Below are 20,494 nucleotides of genomic sequence, written 5' to 3'. Positions count from 1 at the left end.
AATGAGAGTAACAAATACGTACTAATTATTCTACCATCACTGAGTCTCAGAGCAGGACTTCAGAAAATCATCAGGTTTAAATTCTATTAAGTTTCCTACAAGTGTTTTCTTTTTAGCCTCTACTTCAAATACTCTAGTGACTGATTAATTGATTTGATTAGTTAACTGATTTCTTCATTCAAGATACACTTTTGAAGTTCTGCCATCTGCTTGGCAGTTGTTCTAAGAATTATGAAAGGCTTCCCGCCCAAAATTCTACCACAGACAGAAAGACAGTAGTCAGGTAAGTAAACAAAGTAATTATAGGACTGTAATGAAGGAAGGGGATGGATGAGGGGGAGAGACCCAGCATGTTTAAATAGGATGATCAGGAAAGACTAAAATTTGATCAGAAACTCAAGACTGCGAAGCTAAGGGAAAACTTGAGAAAGAAGAGTTTAGAAAGGGGGAAGAGAATGTGACAGGGCCGGTAGGAAAGAAACTAACATATTCAAGGAACAGAAAGGCCAGTATGATTATGTAAAACCGAAGAAAAGAGTAGTACAAGACAAAGCAGGAATCAAATCATGTAGGTCTTTAAACTTGTATTTTATTATAAACACAACAGAGAGCACTGAAGGATTTTAAGCAGAAGAATATTATGTGATTAAAGTTTAAGAAAGAATACTCTGACTACAATAAGAAGAATAAACTATATGGAGGTAATGTTGGAAAAACAGAATCTTAGGGCTCTCAAAGCAACCCAGCCAAGAGATGAAGGTACTTTGGGCTAAGAAGATGAATCTGAAAAACAATGAGTCCTACATTTAGAAGTGGTAAGAAACTTAATGCTAATTTTATCTTTACAGAATTCTGACTGGAAAAGCTTTTACTTATACTGAACTAAAACAAAAGTCTAATTCTATGTGCCGGTGGCATTTCTTCAAGTGTAAAATTATGCCTTCCAGGGTCTCCGCCAATTTAAGCAATCCTTAGAAACACAAGTTCCTTAAAAGTACAAGTCACTGTCTTCTGATCATCAGTTTGTTTAAAACAAAACACTTGAGAGACAAGTGTAGAGTAAATCAAGACGAGAAAAAGGTCTGTGAGCCGGCAAAAAAAAAAAAAAAAAAAAAAGGCACCAAGACTGTGGACAACTTTGTGCAGATCGATCTGTAATGAGGGGCTTAAAAAACTCCACTTGCAAAGTGACTTCGGAGCTGATACCACTGCAAACGTCATTCCACGAATCCTCGCGCGCAAGGGTAAAGTGGAGGAAACCTGCCCGCACGCCCAGGAGTTCCTTCTTCAAGGTAGCAGAGTGACCGTGCATCCAGCCTCAAAAACATAGGCTGATTCTCAGTACACAGGAAAAGTTCTCGGGGTGCCTTAATTAAAATATCCTTGGAATAAACTCAGAAACGACCTGCCCCAGCCCTCGTTTAATTTAGATTTCACTCCAAAGAAGACAAGAGCTGGGTCAGGTCGGAAGTACCGTGTAGCATGGGCTGCCTTACCGTCCGGCTGCACAGAGGGGACCATCCCACCCTAACCACCCGGGAGAAAGGGCTGGGATCGGACGGGCCCACACGCTCAACCTCGGGAGGGAGGGAATTAAGGAAAAGCCGTCGGGGTCGGAGACCGGCCCGGGAAGCCCCTCGGGTCCGGGCACAGGTCGGGGGGAGTGGCTGGGAAGGGACGACGAGCCGGTCCACCCAGCGCGATTTCCCCTCCCCGAGCCGGAGGTGGTCGCGGGGTTCCCCCCGGAGAGGCCGGGCTGCACGGCCAGCTCCCGCCAGGAGGTGGGCTTCGGACAGCGAGGCGCGCGGCGCCTCCGCCGAGAGGTGCCCAGTCACCGGCCCTGACTCAGCTAAAAGCCGGCGTGGCGGCTCCTCCCTGGCGGCGCCGGCGGCGGCCTCACTCACCGGCCGAAGTGATCATGGCTGCGCCCCGCACTCGCCCGCCCGCTCGCTCGCCGCCCCGGCCGCGCCGTGTATCTGTCAGCTCAGGGCCCGCTCGCTTCGCCGAGCCTCCTGGCTCCCCCCGGTGCCCTGCTCAAGTCAGTCGCCTCCTCAGGCCGCCGGCTCGCTTCTCACCCAGGACCCTGCCCGCCCCGGAGCTGCCCACGACGCCGCCTGCCGCCCGGCGCGAATTCTGCCCCCTGTGCCTGTGTCTCCCCGGGCCGCCGCTGCCGCCCCGCCTCGCGCGGGATGGGGGTGCACGGAGAACTCCATGCTCTCCTCTAACCCTCCTCGAGGCCACAGCTCCCGCGGGGACAGGAACCCGCGTCCGCACCTGGAGTCAGGCTTCAGAATAGCCACCCCTAGAAAAAGGACCCCTCCCCCCACCGTCACCCGCCATTGCTGAAAAAGGGAGGTTGAGGGGAGGTTGCTCGCGGTGTTCGCAGCGCCACCTGCTGCCTGGGCGGTCTCCCTGCAGCGCCCCCCAGCCAAGCCTTTGAGGGTCTGGGTAGCGCAAATAGCGTTTTCTAAGAAAAGTAATTTTCAAATTTTTTAAAAAAGTGGAGCCCAGCTTTAAAAGAAACCCTCACATCAGTGCTCTATTATCGTATCACAGTGAATCCCTAAGTAATCATTGGTTTATCATAAAGTTGAACAAGGGAAGTTCTAATTTACATTTGGAACAGTGAGTGTTGTAAATGGTTTAAAAATCAGAAGTATACAAAGATACACAGTGAAAAGTTTTCCAAAGGAGAAAAAAAAATGTTGTTGCCTTCCATCTGCCCAGTTCCTCTCACCCTCCATAGCAGCGGGTTCCTGTTTTTTAGTATGTCTGATTTGAAATGCCAGTTGTGATCGACATCCGCGGTTTTATTCCAGCTTTAGTAGGCAATTTACTTCAGTAGTCAGTACTAAGAAAGTCTTGACAAACATGAGTGACAAATGGTGGCATTTTAAAGCTTCTAGCCTCGCACTATCATGCTACTCTTCAACTGGCTAGTGATTACTAAAGCTTATTTCTGAGGACTTTTCAAAACAATTTAACCTAGTTACACAAACCAATGTTTCTCACTGGAAATAAAATTTGATTGATGACACACTTGAGTGTCATCAACTAAAAAAAAATAGTATTCTTAAAGCTATATGTTAAAATATATTAAATGTAATTATTAAACACTTTTGAAGAATCTAGCTCAGATTAAAAGGCACTGCCCTCAGAAGTGTGCACGAAAAACAAACAGGCTGCGTGTTTGGGAGTATTATTTTACAGAGGTGCTCTGACTGATCACTCACATAAAGACCCTTGTGTGCCCCAAAGTCCTAAAAGAATCAGATATAAACACTAACAGGTAGTGGAAATGAGTCAAGCACGTCTAGTGTAAGAAAACATCGGCTCAGCAGGATAGTGCATGGAGACTGATACTCGGATGTGAGGGGCAGTAGAGGGTAGTGGTGAGTGAGACAAAATGAAGAATGATGCCCCGTTTCAGGCTTTCCTGATGGCTCAGTGGGTAAAGAATCCAACACAGGTCAAGAGGATCCCCTGGAGGAGGAAAATGGCAACCCACTCCAGTATTCTTGCCTCAAAACTCCCATGGACAGAGGAGCCTGGCAAGCTACAGTCCAAAGGGTCGCAAAGAGTTGGACTGAGCGACTGTGAATGCATGCCCACCCCATTTAAAGAGAGCAGTGGCTGCTTGCTCCTACTGTGGTGGTCTGCCAAGATGCGGGCTACTGTCATGAGGGCTTATGATTTTTTTCCAAGAAAAGCCGGAAACCAGAATTTTTTGTGAAATCCTTGGAATTTTTAAAGTTGATAACTTGGGTGAAATGAATGAAGAGGGTGGAAAGGTATAAACTTCTATTTATAAGAAAAATACATTTCCCCTCTTCTTTCTTGGCTGCAGCAGCTCCCAACAGCCTTGACTTCCTGCTCACCATCTCACAACTCTGTGGGCCATTCTTCACAGCCAGCCTGGAGCACTACTCAAAACAAGGAAGACAGGGACTCTCTCCTCTGCGCTCCTCCAGGACTTTAACCCAACCGTGCTTACCCCCCACCTGCATGCCCCACTCCTCTGCCCTGTGGGCCACACTCCTGCCATCCTGAGCAGCTGTGCAGCCGTGTACCTTGTCTCTGACCGCCCTTCTACCTTCAAGGCCTTCTCCGACTCATACCCAGCTAACCAGACTTGTCCTGAGTTCCAGTCAAGCCACACCTCCTCCAGGAAGCCTTCCTTGACCACCCTACGATGTGTCCCCTTATAGCCGTTACCCCACACAGCTATAATCATATCTCCTTGCCTAAGTTCCAAGTAGGCAAGGAACTACTCAAGGGCACAGCCACATCTTATTCATCTCAGTGTCACCTATGGTAACTAGCACAGGGTCACACACGTAATAGATGATCAATAAATGTTTATTAGACCAATGACACAAGGCTAGAACTCAGACCTATGTCTTAGAAACCTCTGCCTCTCCAAGATTCTAAAGTGATTTCTTTTCAAAGGACACAGCAAGACCACAGAAAGGATTTTTACCCAGTGCTCATAAAACAACAATCTGCCTCCAGATTTCGGGGTAACACAAAAGATCTCAAAGTCCCAACGAGGTCAGTTGTGGTCTCACACACGTATGGGCTGGGCTGGGGTCTCTGTCAGAGTGAAGGGAGGAAACCATGATTCTGATTTTTATTTGCAGATATACCCACCTTGCGGCTTCCTTGAAGCTCAGTGGGTAAAGAATCCACCTGCAATGCATGAGATCCCGGTTCGATCCCTGGTTTGGGAACATGCCCTAGAGAAAGGAAAGGCTACCCACATTCCAGTATTCTGGCCTGGAGAATTCCATGAACTGTATAGTCCATAGGGTCGCAGAGTCCCACACGACCGAGCGACTTTCACTTTCACTTTCATACCCACCTTGAGCAGGATTCAGTCCCAAGCGTAGTCTGACAATCTCCGTGGCCCGCGCAGCGCCCTCTAGTGGTTGCAGCGCCTCCCAGAAGGCGGAGAAAGTGGGAAGGGGCGAGCTCTCCAAAGCAGCATCCTCTATCCGCTGCCCCACCCTCCCCTCCGCCCCCGCCCAGTCCGTAAGCCTTCTGGCCGTTAAATCCTGGGTCTTCGGAGGGCTCGGTCCTCCCGTGAAGAACAGGATTTGATTGCTTTCCACCCCATCCCCCCGCTACTTTTTTAAAAATTTGGGGTTTTTCGAAAAAAAAAGTTTTTTTTTCTGGCCTCCATTTGGCGTGCGGGATTCTAGTTCCCCAACCAGGGACGGAAGCCCTGCCCCCTCTAGTGGAAGCCCTGGCCCTTTTTCTTTTTTAAAAAAATCATTGATTAATTGATTTTTACAACAGATATTTTAAGCGAATTGAATCTACTTATTTATTTTTGGCCTTGTCACCTGGCATGCGGGATCTTAGTTCTCCCGCTGGGGATTTAAAACAGCACCAAAGAACACCACCCACTCCAATCAAGGACAGGGGCAGAACTCGAGGGATAGCTCCTCTTCTTAGAGGTATTAAGACACATATGCTTAAACGTTGTCCAATGACTGAATTGGGTGTCGGTTTTTAAATTTCAATGAAATAAAATTTTAATTTAATTTAAAATCAGTTCCTGGGTTGCTCTAGCCACATTTCAAGTGACCCCCTGGGGCTGCCAAAGACAAGTATTGGTGTCTGAGGTGAGGGTGGAAGATCCACTTTTCTTTTTTAAAAATTTATTTATTTTAATTGGAGGCTGATTACTTTACAATATTGTGGTGGTTTTTTGCCGTTTATTGACATGAATCAGCCATGGAGGTACACGTGCTCCCCATCCTGAACCCCTGTCCCACCTCCCTCCCAGCCCTTCTCTCAGGGTCTTCCCAGTGCACCAGCCCTGAGCACCCTGTCTCATGCATCGAACCTGGACTGACAATCTATTTCACATATGGTAATATACATGTTTCAATGCTATTCTTTCAAATCATCCCACCCTCGCCTTCTCCCACAGAGTCCAAAAGTCTGTTCTTTACATCTGTGTCTCTTCTGCTGTCTCGCATAGAGGGTCATTGTTACCATCTTTCTAAATTCCATATATGTCGTTAATATACTGTATTGGTGTTTTTCTTTCTGATTTCACTCTGCATAATAGGCTCCAGTGTCATCCACCTCATAGAACTGATTCAAATGCATTCTTTTTAATGGCTGAGTAATATTCTATTGTGTATATGTACCACAGCTTTCTTATCCATTCGTCTGCCAATGGACATCTAGGTTGCTTCCATGTCCTGGCTATTGTAAACAGTGCCGCAATGAACATCGGTGTACATGTCAGACCCACTTTTCATGGGAGTGATCTTGATCTCCACAGAGGTGATGAGCTCAGAAAACACAGGCAAATACTCAGAAGACTACCTATGTGCGTGCCCTTTCCCTGGCTCTGCCTCTCTTCCTGTGTGCCTGTCTCTGTCTTTCTCCTTCCCTTCCTCATGCTTTCTCCCTCCCTCCTACCTTCTTTCTCTGTGTCTCTCCCTCTCTCCTTCCCTTCCTCTCTCTTTCTGCCTTTCTCCTTTCTCCCTCTTTTCCAGCCATGTGTCTTTAATCACTGGACTGCCAGGGATTGCTTTCTAAGCTGCCGAGTGATAAGGTGCAAAGGGCCGCTGTGGGCTCCAGGACACCAGGGATCAGATCCCTGTTGCACAGTAGTTCTGCAACATAGGGGGTGGGTCCACCTACGTGGCAGCCGGGCTAGTGCCAGGAGGTGCTCTCATCAAGGGCTGGGCAGAGAACAGCGGGCAGTAAAACTGGTCACATGGCCACTGGTTGCTTCACGTACAGACCGCAGGCCACATGCTTGTTGACCGAAAGCACTTATTGCTGGAGCAGAAACGGGAAATGCAGATGGGGACTCAGGCCACCAGGGGGGAGGTGCTCCGTTGGAGGGAAATGCCCGGCTGGGACTGGAATTGGCCTGGATGGACTAAAGCATGAGAGAACCCTGGAAGCCATCGAGGACGTTAGGGGCTCTTTCCTCGAAGGACAGTGTCCAGGAAGGCAACGCCTATCTTGGGAAACTGGAAGTCTGCCATGGACGAGCTGATGCTGGAAGCCACTGTCCCCTCGTGCGGTGGGGGGAGGGTATGGGGAGAGGGCGTGGGGGGTATAGGGTCCAGAATGGGGCTAAGGGTGACTGAGAGAATGAAAGGGCTGAGATGATGAGCCAGCTCTGGGCTAGTGGCCAGGGGTGGGAGGAGTCACAGCGAACCCTCAGGAGAGGTCTCCTGCACTCTGGCTGTTCTATCCCGCGGCTACTAACCCCAGGTGGCCGCTTGAAATGTGGCTAGTGCAACCCAGGAACTGATTTTAAATTAAATTACAATTTTTTCCATTGAAATTTAAAAACAGAGACCCAGTTCAGTCACTGGACAATTTGTAAGTGTATGTGGAACAATCTGAAGATGTAAATCTCTTTTTGCAACTGTAAATTTAATAACATCTAAATATAGAGTAAGTATTTTGAATAAAAACTTATCTGAAGTGTAAAATTCTCACTGGGATTTCAAAGACGCAAAATGTCTCATTAAAGTGTATTAAAAATGTTTGCAGTTGGAATGATACTATTTTGGACATACTGAGCTAAATAAAATGTTATTAAAATGATTTCCCCTGTTTCTTTTGATCTTTTTTACAATATGGCTACTAGAAAAGCTAACGTGACAGGTGTGCCTGTAGGTTCTTCTGAGAAGAGCTGGTCTAGACTCACCCAAAGGCCGCAGTCCCTCTGCCCTTGAATTCGGGCCAGGCCCCTTGCCTTACTTCATAGTCATGGCTGCTCCTTGGTGGTGGCACAGGCAGGGCCAGACCAGACCAGGGGCAGAAGCTTAACACGAGACCCACCTCTCTCTGGGGTTAAGGGGCTGGGAGTGACGCCGTGGCAGCTAAAAGTTCAGGAGAGCGCACTGCCTCTGGGACGCGGGAGGGTCAGGGTGGTCAGGCTGGAGGCCTTCTGGGGTTGGGGTAGCAATCTGAGGCCACACCCCGCTCTGAGAAGACCTTGTCAACCAGTGAGGAAGAGAAAGAACTCCTGTGACAAGATAAAGGCCCGGTTTCTGCCACCAGGACTCTTTATGAAGGCTTGGTCACAAGGACTAAGCATAGCACCTAATTACTCCAAAGAAATGCAGAGCAGGACAGTCACAAGCATGACTTAGGACTTAAAATCTGAATTTCTGTCTCGGAAATGCACTGGTCTGCACTTGCAGCAGGAGGCCTGGCTGGGACTGGGCAGCTCAGGGAGGAAGCCAGACAAGATTCACGCTCTTGTCAAAGCCCTGGTCCCACAGCGGCTTCAGTGCCCAGCCAGTCACATCCCACGGTCCCTCGGAGTTGAATTCCAAGGTCTCTGTGAACCACAGCATGGCTTGGTCTCTGCCTCTGCTCCGTATTGTGTGTGTGTTAGTCGGTCAGTCGTGTCTGACTCTTTGCGACCCCATGGACTGTAGCCCACCAGCTCCTCTGTCCATGGAAATCTCCAGGCAAGAATACTGGAGTGGGTAGCTACGCCCTTCTCCAGGGGCTCCTCCCAACCCAGCGATCAACCCCTTGTCTCCTGCAATGCAGGCGGATTCTTTACCACGGAGCCACTAGGGAAGCCTCTGCTCCAATTAGGCAGCCCCAGGTAGAAGGCAATCGGAGGATTCCGGCCCAGGGACCAAAGGCTTCAGGGATACGTGTGGGATTCTGGGCATCACTCCTGCCTTATACCCTCTTTCCCCCTGAACTTTCCACCTGTAATCATGTGGCAGGCTGCCCAGGGCAGCTTCCACTTCTGCCCCAATCCTTGAGCCACTTACACACAAAACCAGGTCACAAGGGGGTTATACAGGCCTCGAGTACGAAATAAGCGGCTTCCTCCACTGTGCGGGCTGTGTTTGCCTCCCAAATAGGACAAAGTGCAGCCTCCTGACCACAGGAACAGCCCTGCAGCAGGGATTTGCTACAGCATGGATGGCTTTCAGGTTAATGTGGCCACCGTCAACCTTCTCCAGGCACATGGGGTCCTAGGTGGTCTGTCCCGGGTGAGAGGGGCTTGTTTAGGCCATAGGTTTGGGGGCCTCAGCCCCTGGCCCCTTTGCAACTTTGCCTTAAGCTTGTGGTTTGATCACCAAAAGACCCCTGTGCAGAGTGCTCTTGTAGACAAAGGCTTTGAGAGGAAACTGTGACTAGTACAAAGGGTTCTCTGAGACTCCATTAGGCTGTCTCGGCTTGTTAAACATTTGCGTGTGCAGACACACACCCTAATAAATACCACGTTAAATGCTATCTTTAAAAAAAAAAGGGCAGTCTCTTTTAAAATGTTTACTTATACTTTCCAGCTGCCGGTTTTCCAATCGCAATAAATGTGGTCGCGGACACGTCACTGGCCAGGACTGGGGGATTTTCAGACCAGATGATCCCAGATGTCCTGCTATTCGCTCAGATGCCCTGCTCCCAAAGGTCCCTTCAAGAAACATCTTACGAGAATAAAGGGGAAGATGCATTTTGTTTTTGATTAGACAGCAACGAGGTCTGATTTTATTAGCTATTAGGAATTCTTGATTCAAGTCAGAAGTAGCACAACCACTGCCATATTAGAAAGATTAGCCCCCAAGAGTCCACAGTGGGACCTGACCACAGGCCCCTTGCCAATGGCTCCTGGGACCGTTGTTCTAATCGCCCCCTCAGACAGGCCCGCCCCAACCTTTGCTCCTTGTGAAGAGACTCACCATCAAGGGCATCCCTCTGGTACCCAACTCTACTGTCTGCTAGAAGACAGCAACCATACGTCCTGAAAGGATGGGGCTTGTCTTAGCAATTTCTCAAGATTGCAGAGAAGGCGGGCCAGGGTTTCCAAGCAGGAACTGTGGGGTGGGAGGGGAGGAGACCCTGCCTAAAGGAAGCAAAGGTGGGTCTCAGTCCCATTTAACATTTGGGAGGCAGAACCCAAATCTCAGTAAAGAAAGACCTTCTCTCTTCAACTATTCACAGCAAATACTGAAGGTGATGAAAAAATCATGTGTAAACCACCCTTTGGGCTTTCCCAGTGGCTCGGCGGTAAAGAATCCACCTACAATGCAGGAGATGGAGGAGACCTGGGTTCGATCCCTGGGTCTGGAAGAGCTCCTGGAGAAGGAAATGGTATCTACTCCAGTATTCTTGCCTGGGAAATCTCATGGACAGAGGAGCCTGGTGGGCTACGGTCCACGGGGTTGCAGAGGGTCGGACATGACTGAAGTGACTGAACGTCACCAAACCACCCTTCACACCAGAGGCTTGCAAACGTACCTGCGGGTCTCAGTAGTGGCAGACTCTTTTTTGCAGTGCATGGGCTCAGTTGCCGTCTTACTTTGGATCGAACCCACATCCCCTACATTAGAAGGTAGATTCTTAACCGCTAGACTGCCAGGGAAATCCCTACAAAAATTTTTAAACACAGCAGAGGCTGCTGTCTTGTGACTTCTGCCTTAGACAATTTCCTAACTTCAAAAAGCTCCTGCCCCCCACCACCAGATAAAATAAACTTCAATCAAATTATTACAAAGAGGTTAACAGAGAAATAGAAATATATAGCAGCTTCAAAATTACCAGCCTTCCCATTTTATTTAATTCCTTTTTTATTTTTTAAAGTTTTCATCATTAACAAAATGACTTTGGAAATAATGTACATTTCCCTGACACCAGTACTACAGTTTTCAGAGTCACAGTAAGATACACAGAATTACATCCATAATTAATATGAATGCCAACATTTCAAGCAGTAATTTCTGTTACATGGCAAACAAAATTCAAGAAAGCCATCATCAGGGACTTCCCTGGCAGTCCAGTGGTAAAGTCTCTGCCTTGCAGTGCACGGGGTGTGGGTTCAATCCCTGGTGTGGAAACTAAGATCCCACATGCCATATGGTTTGGCCAAAAAAAAAATTTCCAGGATAGCATATGAGAACAGTTGCTGCTTCAGAAAAGGGTTTCTGGCATAATCAATGATGAGGCTGCCGAAGACTGTTCCAACACCAGCACTGGAACCAGCCACTCCTGTTGGTGCACAAGCGCAGCAATAAATGCAGCCGCAGTCTCAGCATCTCTGCTGACTGCACCGGTCTGAACTCCCTCTGGATTAACTGAGACACACCATTCTGGGCCCCACTAAATACCGTAGAGCCCTCTGCAGTCCTAGCCTCCAGTCGAGATAATACTGATGCAGAAATTGGTCTGCGGGCAACTCTGGATCCAGCTTGCAGTGGGGGTGCAGGCAAACAGCTTGCCTGGCTGAAGACTTGGGTGACGAGGACAGGGGCTGCTCTCCCGCTTCCTCTCTTCCCAGGAGGTGGCCACGGTTAAAGGAATGGGAGCCCTTGTTTTAAAACACAACCAGCAGCAGTTCATTGATCCATTCTTGTGTAGGGGGAAGTCAGCTGGGTCCTTGTCATCCTACCTGCCCTCACGTTGATATGGATTGTGTGTGTACGCTCACTCACTCAGTCATGTCCAACTCTTTTTGATCCTCTGGACTGTACCCTGCCAGCCCCCTCTGTTCATGGACTTCTTCCAGGCAAGAATATTGGAGTGGGTTGCCGTGCCCTCCTCCAGGGGATCTTCCTGACCCAGGGATCGAACCTGCCTCTTCTGCATTGGGAGGCAGAATCTTTACCGATAGTGTCACCTGGGAAGTCCGACATGGATTAGGCTCCCTGTTAGACAGAATAAACAGGAGGCCTGGAGCAGAAAGGCCTCCTTACCATCAAAGAGCTCCTGGGCAGCAGCAGGTCTCCCATTCCATGTTTGGTTGCCATCATAGCAAGAGCTGAAATAGCTAACACAAGTTATGTAGCATCTTGTAGAGTGCTGGGCAAATAGCAGTCACAACTGCATGTCTGCTGAGTGAATCATGCGTGAATGAATGCATTTAGCTGCTTCCCACAGATAGTGCTTTCTACTTGGGAAAATCAGAGCTCTCCCTGCCATTCTAAAGACTGGATTTCTCCAGGGGCAGGTGAGAAGGACAAGGGAGGTAACACAGAGTTCCCTCTCTGAGTAAACACAGGTGGTCTTCCTGGCTTTTAAGGGAACATCATTGACTCTGATGAACTCATAAGCAGAGAAAAAAGGATTCTGGAACTTGGCACGTCTGGGCTTCATCAGCTTTGATCTTGTGTTAGGACCGGACCTGAGATCCAAAACAAATCCTATGCTCTTGTAATTCCTACCCCTAACTTTCCTTCCGTTGGTGACATGGTCAGTTCCCAGCATTTTTATTCTCAAAGAACTTGGCACAGAAAGTCAATGTGAATGTGGAGAAGAAAGATGCGCAAAACTACTTTTACTCTGGGCCTGCAGCCCATGGACCATCTTCGCTCTGGCCCCAGAGGCCCCCAGGATGGCAGTGCATCTTTATTCTGGCTTGCTCTGGGAGCCAAAGCCCCAGGAAACCCAATTCTCTCTGCTCTGGGGACTCTTCCTAGAATTACTGGGAGGAGACAGTCTCACTCAGTGTTTCTCAAAGTTGCCACAACTGGCATTTTTTAATGGAACAATTTTGCACCATTGGAGATTGTCCCGTACATTATGAGGTGCCCACTAAATTCCAGGGGTGCCCTACAGTTGCAGTGACTCTCCTAATACGCACGCACACACACACACACACACACAACACAATTTCCAATGCTGCCTGGAGGAGTAGCCTGGCCCCTGGTTGAGAGCCACTGGGCTGGTAGCGCTCCTACGTGTTTGAGAACTAGAAGCCCCAAAGGTTGAGTGACAGGTCCAGGTCTCCTCTCTCAGATCTGATGATTTCTGGTCCAGCTGCTCTCAAAATGACGGATGCTCATGCAAACAATGACAGGATGCCACAGCACCACAGGACCTCAAAGCCCATAGCTGTCTGTTTCAATGGCATAGAGAAACCGAGGCACAGAGAAAAATAATAACCCCACTGTGACCAGAGAATGAGCAGATGCAAGGTGGGGGGCAGGTTCCCAGAGGATACATTTTCCTAGGTCCTACTTAGCTTCGTAAGTCTCACTGCCTGGCTGGTAACATGTCAATGCAACAGCCCCCGGCAGGTGGGGCCTTGTAGTTACCAGCATCCCAAGGTCCACATGGAGGCAGGGGGGACTCAGTGAGAAGAGCCAGCTCCAAGACTGCAGGTTAGAGCTGGGGCAGCCAGGGGTCCAGCCTTCATCTCAAGTCTCTGGCGGGCTCAGTGGGAGCAGAGGCAATTCTGTCACAGGGTTTTGACCCCTTTCCGGGATCCTCGCAATCTCCGTTGGGATATACGGCCGTCAGTACCAGCTCCTCCTCAGAGTCTTGGAGGTCACCTGGAACACAAGAGAAGGAGTCACCCAGTGAGAGGACAAAGTTTCTGAGTGGGTATGCTGGGAATGAAAGCGAAGAAGTCGGCCCCAGGAACTATCTATTTTAAAAACCCAACAAAATGCGTAGCAAAAACCTTAAAAAGGTACATACCCTTTGACCCAGCAATTCCACTTCTAGGATTTTATCCTAAAGAAATAATTAGGAATAATTAGAATTCCCAGTGGTGGTGGCTCAGCTGTCAAGAATCTCCCTGCAGGGCAGGAGACAGGAGACTGAGCTCAATCCCTGGGTCAGGAAGATCCCCTGGAGGAGGGCATGGCAACCCATTCCAGTATTCGAGCCTGGAGAATCCCACAGAGAGAGGAGCCTGGCAGGTTACAGTCCCTGGGGTTGCAAAGAGTCGAACATGACTAAAGCGACTTAGCAGCAGCATAGCGCCAGCAGCAGTGGAGGCTCCGGCCATCTCGCTACCAGCCTACAGATGAAACAGCGCGGACAGCCCAGCAGAGAGAAGGAAAGAGCCTGGGTCCTTAGCGGGGTCGCTGGGCCCCTGAGTCAATGGGCCCTGAAGCTGATTCCATCTCTAGATGTCTTCTAGGCAAGATAATGAACTCCTTGGCTGTTGATACTAGTTTGCATCATGGTTTCTTCACCCGGAGCTGAGAGCACCCTAATTGATATGAGGTCTGACAAAGGGATTGGCTGAGTAAACTACCGCTTAGTCAGTCATATGATGGGATTCAGGCATTAAAAATGATGTATAAAATTCCCTAAGACTAAACACACGCACAAACGCAAGTAGAATTAGGGAGATCTGAATAAGGCCTGTGGATTTCTTCAGTGTCCATATCCAGGTTGTTGATATTATCCTATAGTTTTGCAAGAAGTTACCATGGGGGGAAACTGGGCGAGATGTACATAGAAACTCTTTCCATGGTCTCTTCCAACTGTGTATGAATCTACGATTACCTCAAAGAAAAAAGATGAAAGATGCTGACATGTAATTGTTGCTGTGGAATACTGCATAGTCACACTATGTTATTGATGAAGAAAGCAGACTCTAAAACAGTATATGTATGCATGTATAATCTACTATTTATGATCTACATTATAAATGTATACATATGGGTCTCTACATGCAATTTGCATCTTAATGTATTCACTTCTACATGAGACTAAACAGTCTGTTCTATGCTACAGAGGGAAGTGATCAAAGATTTACATAAAGTTGTTTATGATTCCTTCACTTTTTTCCCTTTAGTTTCCAGATGCATACAAAATGATGATGCAGAGACTGAAGTCAACATTTTTGTAATTAAATATTTTAAATATGTGATGCATTTTGCAGATGATTTATCCATTATATAGAAGTGAATTTATTACAATGTAAATAGTACATGGTGCTATAAATAGGCAGCTAGGGAGAGAGAGTAGTCTATCCAAATTATAGTTATCTTTGAGTGAGTGAATTAAACGAATGATTTTTAATATTTGTGTTTCTCCGGTTGTATTTTTTAAGCTTTTGATAGTGTGGGCAGAATTCTAAGACAGCAAGTTTCCCACTCCTTGGGGCATTTATCCTGCATAATCCCCTCCTTTGTGTGCGGGTGGGACCTGTGAATATGATGAGATAGTCAGGCCATTGATTTCGGTTTGTGCCAAAGGTGATGGGTTGTCTCTCCTGTGATTACATTATGTTACAGGAGGCGGGAGATTCTCTTGCTGATGGAAGGAGCAGCCACCATGAGCGAGAGAGCCTGGGAGAGGAGGCAATTTCAGGGCCTCTCGGAGGTGACAGCCTGCGAGGCAGGGATCCCAGCACCCCAGCAGGGTGCAGTTCCCTCTTAGCTGGGCTCTGCCTCTGGTCTCTCCCTGCTCCTGCAGTCCAGCCACCTCTTTAACACCCTAATCTGCGTGCCTTTGCTCAGAAGTCGCCAGTGGCTCCCTATTCCTGAGAGACCTGGGCCCAGGGCCCTGATTTGGTTCTCAGCCCTCACCCATCCTCTTATGCATCTATCTCACCACCACCCCCACCCGCCGGACCCTCTGGGAAGGGGTCCCTTTTCTGAGCTTGACATCATTCTGTCAAGTCTTGGTTCATGTTCCCTCTCCAAAGCTTTCCCATTTCCGCCTAAGAAAATCCCCCAACCCTTAGCTCAAAAGTCACTTGCTCTGGGGAACCTCCCAGCATCCTTGGTCGGGGCAGGCAGGGGTGCGGGGGTGGGGCAGGGCAGGGAACAATGCTTTTGGCTCCAGGTGCCCCACCAGGCAAGTCTGACTTCTGCCTTCCGGCCCCGCCCATACGGCCTTCCTTAGGCGAGACTCCTGGGGCTAGAGGCCCCACCCCACTCCACCCCGCTACTCCCCGCCTTCCTGGATGTTGGTCCACTCCATCCCTCCGGTTCTAGTGTGCCCCTGTGACCCCAACCCCGCCCCCCCCACCCCCCAGGGTCCAGGAGGCCAAGAAGGCGACACACTCACCCTGAGCTGGACCACTGCGGGAGCTGGTATCTGGGTCCTTCCCCCGGCTCCAGGGACCCCAGGAAAAGCACGCCAGCAGTGCTGGAAGGCCTGGTCTGTCCCAGGCTCCTTCTGCGAGAAAGAACACAAAGTCCCAGAGGGCATGGGTTAGATGATTCTTGATGCAACTGAGAGAATTTTCAGTTCAGCAACCAAAGTTTCAGCTGTCAACTGCCCTAGTTTCAACTAACTTAAAAAAAAAAAAAAAGATTCTAATTTGCCAAAGGGGGTAGGGTTTTCGAACTTAACTTTAAAAACCCAGTTGTTTTTATATATATTGATATTACTTCATTTCATTTTCACAGAAACCCTATGTAGGTACCATATTGGAGAAACTACAGTAACAAAAATGATGTGAAGTTAATTACAATTATATAGCACCAAAGAAAAAATTCAAGGAGCCATAAACCTCCTCCCTTGATTTTTTAGTTCAAACAAGTTTGTAAAATTGTATTGAAGTATAGTTGATTTACAATGTTGTGCTAATTTCTGCTGTGCCACAAAGTGACTCACTTATACACATACAAACATTTAAAATATATTCTTTTCCATTTTTGTTTATGAAAGGATATTGAATATAGCTCCCAGTGCTATACAGGAGGACTTGGCTGTTTGTCCCTCCTATACATACCACTTTGCATCTACTAATCCCAAACTCCCAATCCTTCCCTTCCCCATGACCCCTCCTCCTCGGCAAACACAAGTCTGTTCTATATGTCTGTGAGTCTGTTTGTTTCATAGATACGCTCTTTTGTGTCATATTTAAAATTCCACATATAAGTGATGTCATACGATATTTCTGACTTACTTCATTTGCTCAGTAAGATAATCTCTAAGTTGCTGCAAATGACATTATTTCATTCTTTGTTATGGCTGAGTAATATTTCATTATATATATATATGACATTTCATTCTTTGTTATGGCTGAGTAACATTTCATTATATATATATAATGTCATTTCGTTCTTTGTTATGGCTGAGTAATATTTCATTATATATATATGACATTATTTCATTCTGTTATGGCTGAGTAATATTTCATTGTATATATATATATATATATATATATATATATAATGACATTATTTCAGTCTTTGTTATGCTGAGTAACATTGCATTGTATGCGGAGAAGGCAATGGCAACCCACTCCAGTACTTTTGCCTGGATGTATATATATATCTCATTTTCTTTGTCCCTCCATCTGTCAATGGACACTCAGGTTGTTCCCATGTCTGGCTATTGTGAATGGTGCTGCTGTGAACGTAGGGGTGCATGTACCTTTTTGAATTATGGCTTTCTTTGGATATATGACCAGGAGTGGGACTGCCGGATCACGCGGCAACTTTATTTTTAGTTTTTTTAGGAACCTCCATGCTGTTTTCCATCATGGCTGCTCCACTTTACATTCCTACCAACCATGTAGCGAGCGGTTCCCATTTCTTCAAACCCTCTTCAACATTTATTATTTGTATTTTTTAATGATGGCCATTCAACTCTTCTTGAAAAAGCCATCAAACTATTTCTTAATAGGAACAGAATTAATCTTTTTTGATAATCACACACAAAATGATTACATGTTGATTTGAGTTTCCTTATTATAGTATCACCTCAGTTATCTGGGGATCCCTAACCATCTGGAATCAGGTCAACTGGAACAAAGTTTTAAAAAAGGACTCCAGAGAGCCAAAACACAGAAAATCTTTATTTATAATTCTTTATGTGGGGCCCATTTACTTAATTTGTACTCAATTTAATAAGATTGGGTCCTTAGTTTTGCAACCAAAAGACAGCTGTATTAAGTATACACTGAGTAAAGAACCACTACCAAGAGGCAGGTAGCCTAAAAGTCTAAGAATAGCCGCCAGACAGTGAGGGAAGAGACTGGAAAACTTTGCTATCACTAGCAAAACCTTAGCGGCATGAACCCATGGCATAGCCTACCGCAAAAGCCTGAAAGGTATTTCTGGACAATGAGTTGTAATTACACCCATGACCTTCAGTCATTAATGAAAGGTTTCATGTTCAATACGTTTTGATAAAAGTATATTTGACTTTAATGCAATAGAGAATGATTCCCTCGCAAACTGTTAAAAGATTTTAAGTGTTCCTGTTTAAAAGGAGGCAAGGATTCTGTGTGCTGAGCAGGGTGTCAGGAAATGGGAATACAGTGGTGATGAAACTCACATGGGAAAGTGACAAAACCACCATGGTAAGAGCTTGGAGAGCAGAAGCGGGTCCTGGGGTTTGATTTGTGAACTTGCAAAGGGGAGTGGGTCAGGGAAGGCTTTCTGGAGGAGGAAGTCCACTTCTGAATGGTGAGAGGAAAAGGAGGATGGAAGAAAAGGCTTTTCATGCAACTGCAACATAAAAAAAAAAAAGTAGAGGCCAGAGCAAGCTTGGCTCTGGTGAATTAAAAAGTTGTTCCCTGGGAATAGTAGATAGCTAAGAAACTAAGGGCTCAGATCATTTTCTAGGCACAAACTCACTAAGGAACAGAAAAATTTCCCCATGGGGCCAGGTCAGCAAAGGTGCTGGCAGCAACAATCTGAATGACAATCCACCTCAGGACATTCTTCATGTCTTTCATGATGCTACACTGAGTTTCAAATTTTGCTGGCTTTCTCACAGACTCAACAGAATAGATGTGGGAAGGGGTGGGGGAGGTTAGGACAGGATCTACAGCTGAAAGAGATGGTCTTCACCTAGGCCGGCCAAGTTGGCAGGGAAGCCTGTGACATCAGGGGTACCAGGTCTCCTTGCTGGAAAAGGAGACCCATCCCCACCCCTGTTAAGTCTGGCATCACCCAGTTGCTGGGTTAACACACGAATGCCCAGGGAGGCAGAATACAGCCTCTACCTTAAGAAACTCTGAAGCAAAAAGGGTTGGCAGAGGCTGGAAGGCTTGTGGGGCGCAGATGCTGGAGAGAGGAGTAAGAGAAGGATGCTAGAAGTGCAAAGATCGCTCTGGCATCTCCTAGCTTTGCCAGGTCCAGCTGTACTTAGCGTCCGTATTTTAATCTCGGGGCCCTGGAAAGCTTCTGTAAGACCTCATGTACCAGGATGGAGAAGATTCTCACCCTTTTGCTGATGGCAGCAGTCACCGGGGCTGGGAAAAGACTCTCACCCCCCTCCCCTCTCCTTAGGAGTGTGGAGGGGAGAGAGGCAGACACCGCGGTGAACAGTCAAGAAGGACTGGGAAAGCCTGTGTCTCAGTCCCTCACATCCTTTCCCCCCATCTTCCAAGTGCCCCGCATTTATTCCTTGCCTTGTTCCTTTGACCCCACGGCGCTTCACCATCGCATCCGTAGTGCATTCCGCATCTCTGGCAGCGCGCTCCCAGCACCAGAAACCCCCGGGTCCCAGTCCTGTGGTCCTCCCACCTTTAAACTGGCGCTTCTCAAGGCTTTCCCGTCTCCTCGCCCTCCTTCTCCTCCCGGAAACGTCCAGATCTTTGCCCAGCGCCGTCCAGCCTTCTCTCTACCAACCTCCCCTGCCTTCTGCTTGTCCCTTGGGCTTTCCTAAGCCCCTATATTCGCATGCACTCAGGGTCCTCCCGGGACAGACTCGGCCCCTTGCCCAGGGCCCGCTCCGCCCTAGTTGGGAGGTCTAGGGCTAGGCACCGCCTCGCTCCCGGCCTCAGTTTACCTCGGGGTACCACGAGGCGGGGGCGAGGGAGGCGTTGGCCTAAAGAGCTCCCAAATGCTGTGTCCAGCCGCTGCCCGCCCACGCCGCGCGGGCCTCGCGCCCCCTCACCTGGTTGCCAGGGCCCGGCGGCTTGCAGGGCCCTGCAGGCGGCCGCCTGAACCGCCAGGCTGGAAGCCGGGTGGCCAGGGCGGTAGGCGGCCGCCTGCACTGGGCCTCCCGCCTGGCGGCCGAACACCCTGCGCAGCAGCGCCTCCAGCAGCCGCAGCTCCGGGGCCGCCGCGTCCTCCGGCTCCGCCTCGGCCACCAGCACCCCGACCAGCGCCGCGCCGGCCCGCCGCCGGCCTCGCACATCCCGCAGCATCTCCCGCAGGTGGCGCCGCGGGCCCCGGGCGGCCAGCGACGACGCGCGGCACAGCACGAAGACGAGCGGCGAGCGGATGGCGCGCGCCCCGGTCGCGTGCCTTTTCGGTGCCCTCGGCGCCCCGGGCCCCGCGCCCTCGGCGGCCCCGCCGCCCGGCTTGCCCGCGGCTTGCTGGGGCGGAAACACCGCTTGGGCGAAGTCCCACAGCAGCGCGCGGCTCTGCTCGCGCTCCCACAGCTCGCCCACCAGCAGCACCTGCCCGCGGCCGCCCGCCGCCTCCACCAGCGCCTGGAAGGGCGGCTCGCCCGGGCTCTCGGGCCGGGCGGCCAGCGCCTCCAGCTCACGCTCCATGCTCGCGACCGCCCGACCTCTGCGGCCGCTGCGGCCCTGCCGGGCCAGCTGCCCGCCTCTCGGGGCGGCAGCGCCCAGGCCGGGAGGACACGCCTCCAGGGCTGCGCCTCGCCCGACCCCCGGCCCGAGGGCCGGATCGCCCCGCTTCAGCCGGGAACTGGGAGGGGGCTTTCTCCCATACAGCGCTCCAAGGGTGGCGCCTCCCTAGGTCCCCCGGGCGGCAGACAAGGGGAAACAGCGGTTCATCCAACATTTACTGAACACCTACTAGGTGCCCTGGAGAAGGGAACTGCCACCCTCTCCAGGATTCTTGCCTGGAGAATTTCACGGACAGAGGAG

The 20,494-nt window shown here is 49.2% G+C and overlaps 2 protein-coding genes across 4 annotated transcripts in view; both read right to left on the bottom strand.

Annotated features, from left to right (window-relative positions):
- Positions 1-2,029, bottom strand: part of PSMD1 (proteasome 26S subunit, non-ATPase 1) — an 83,626-nt gene extending 81,597 nt beyond the window's left edge. Inside the window, exon 1 of the mRNA XM_068966945.1 lies at positions 1,905-2,029. Within this exon, the coding sequence (XP_068823046.1) occupies positions 1,905-1,920 (16 nt within the window). The 5' untranslated portion in view covers positions 1,921-2,029. The remainder of the gene's footprint in view (positions 1-1,904) is intronic.
- Positions 2,030-9,758: 7,729 nt separating this feature from the next.
- C3H2orf72 (chromosome 3 C2orf72 homolog) lies at positions 9,759-20,155 on the bottom strand. 3 transcript variants are annotated; one of them, XM_068967470.1, is made up of 4 exons: positions 19,552-20,155; positions 16,942-16,944; positions 15,760-15,870; positions 9,759-13,280 (listed from the first exon to the last, which is right to left on the bottom strand). In XM_068967470.1, the coding sequence occupies exons 1-4, from the start codon at positions 20,153-20,155 to the stop codon at positions 13,141-13,143; spliced, it is 858 nt and encodes a 285-aa protein (XP_068823571.1). In that variant the 3' UTR covers positions 9,759-13,140. The 3 variants fall into 3 exon arrangements, 2 of the variants coding, with proteins under 2 accessions (XP_068823571.1, XP_068823570.1); XM_068967469.1 differs by lacking the exon at positions 16,942-16,944; XR_011144647.1 differs by lacking the exons at positions 16,942-16,944; positions 19,552-20,155 and adding an exon at positions 13,429-13,464 and having other exon boundaries at positions 13,160-13,280; positions 15,760-15,872.
- Positions 20,156-20,494: the final 339 nt, after the last annotated feature.

Source organism: Capricornis sumatraensis, chromosome 3 (assembly GCF_032405125.1).
Source record: "Capricornis sumatraensis isolate serow.1 chromosome 3, serow.2, whole genome shotgun sequence".
Taxonomy (NCBI): domain Eukaryota; kingdom Metazoa; phylum Chordata; class Mammalia; order Artiodactyla; family Bovidae; genus Capricornis; species Capricornis sumatraensis.
This window is presented reverse-complemented; position numbering and strand designations above follow the sequence as displayed.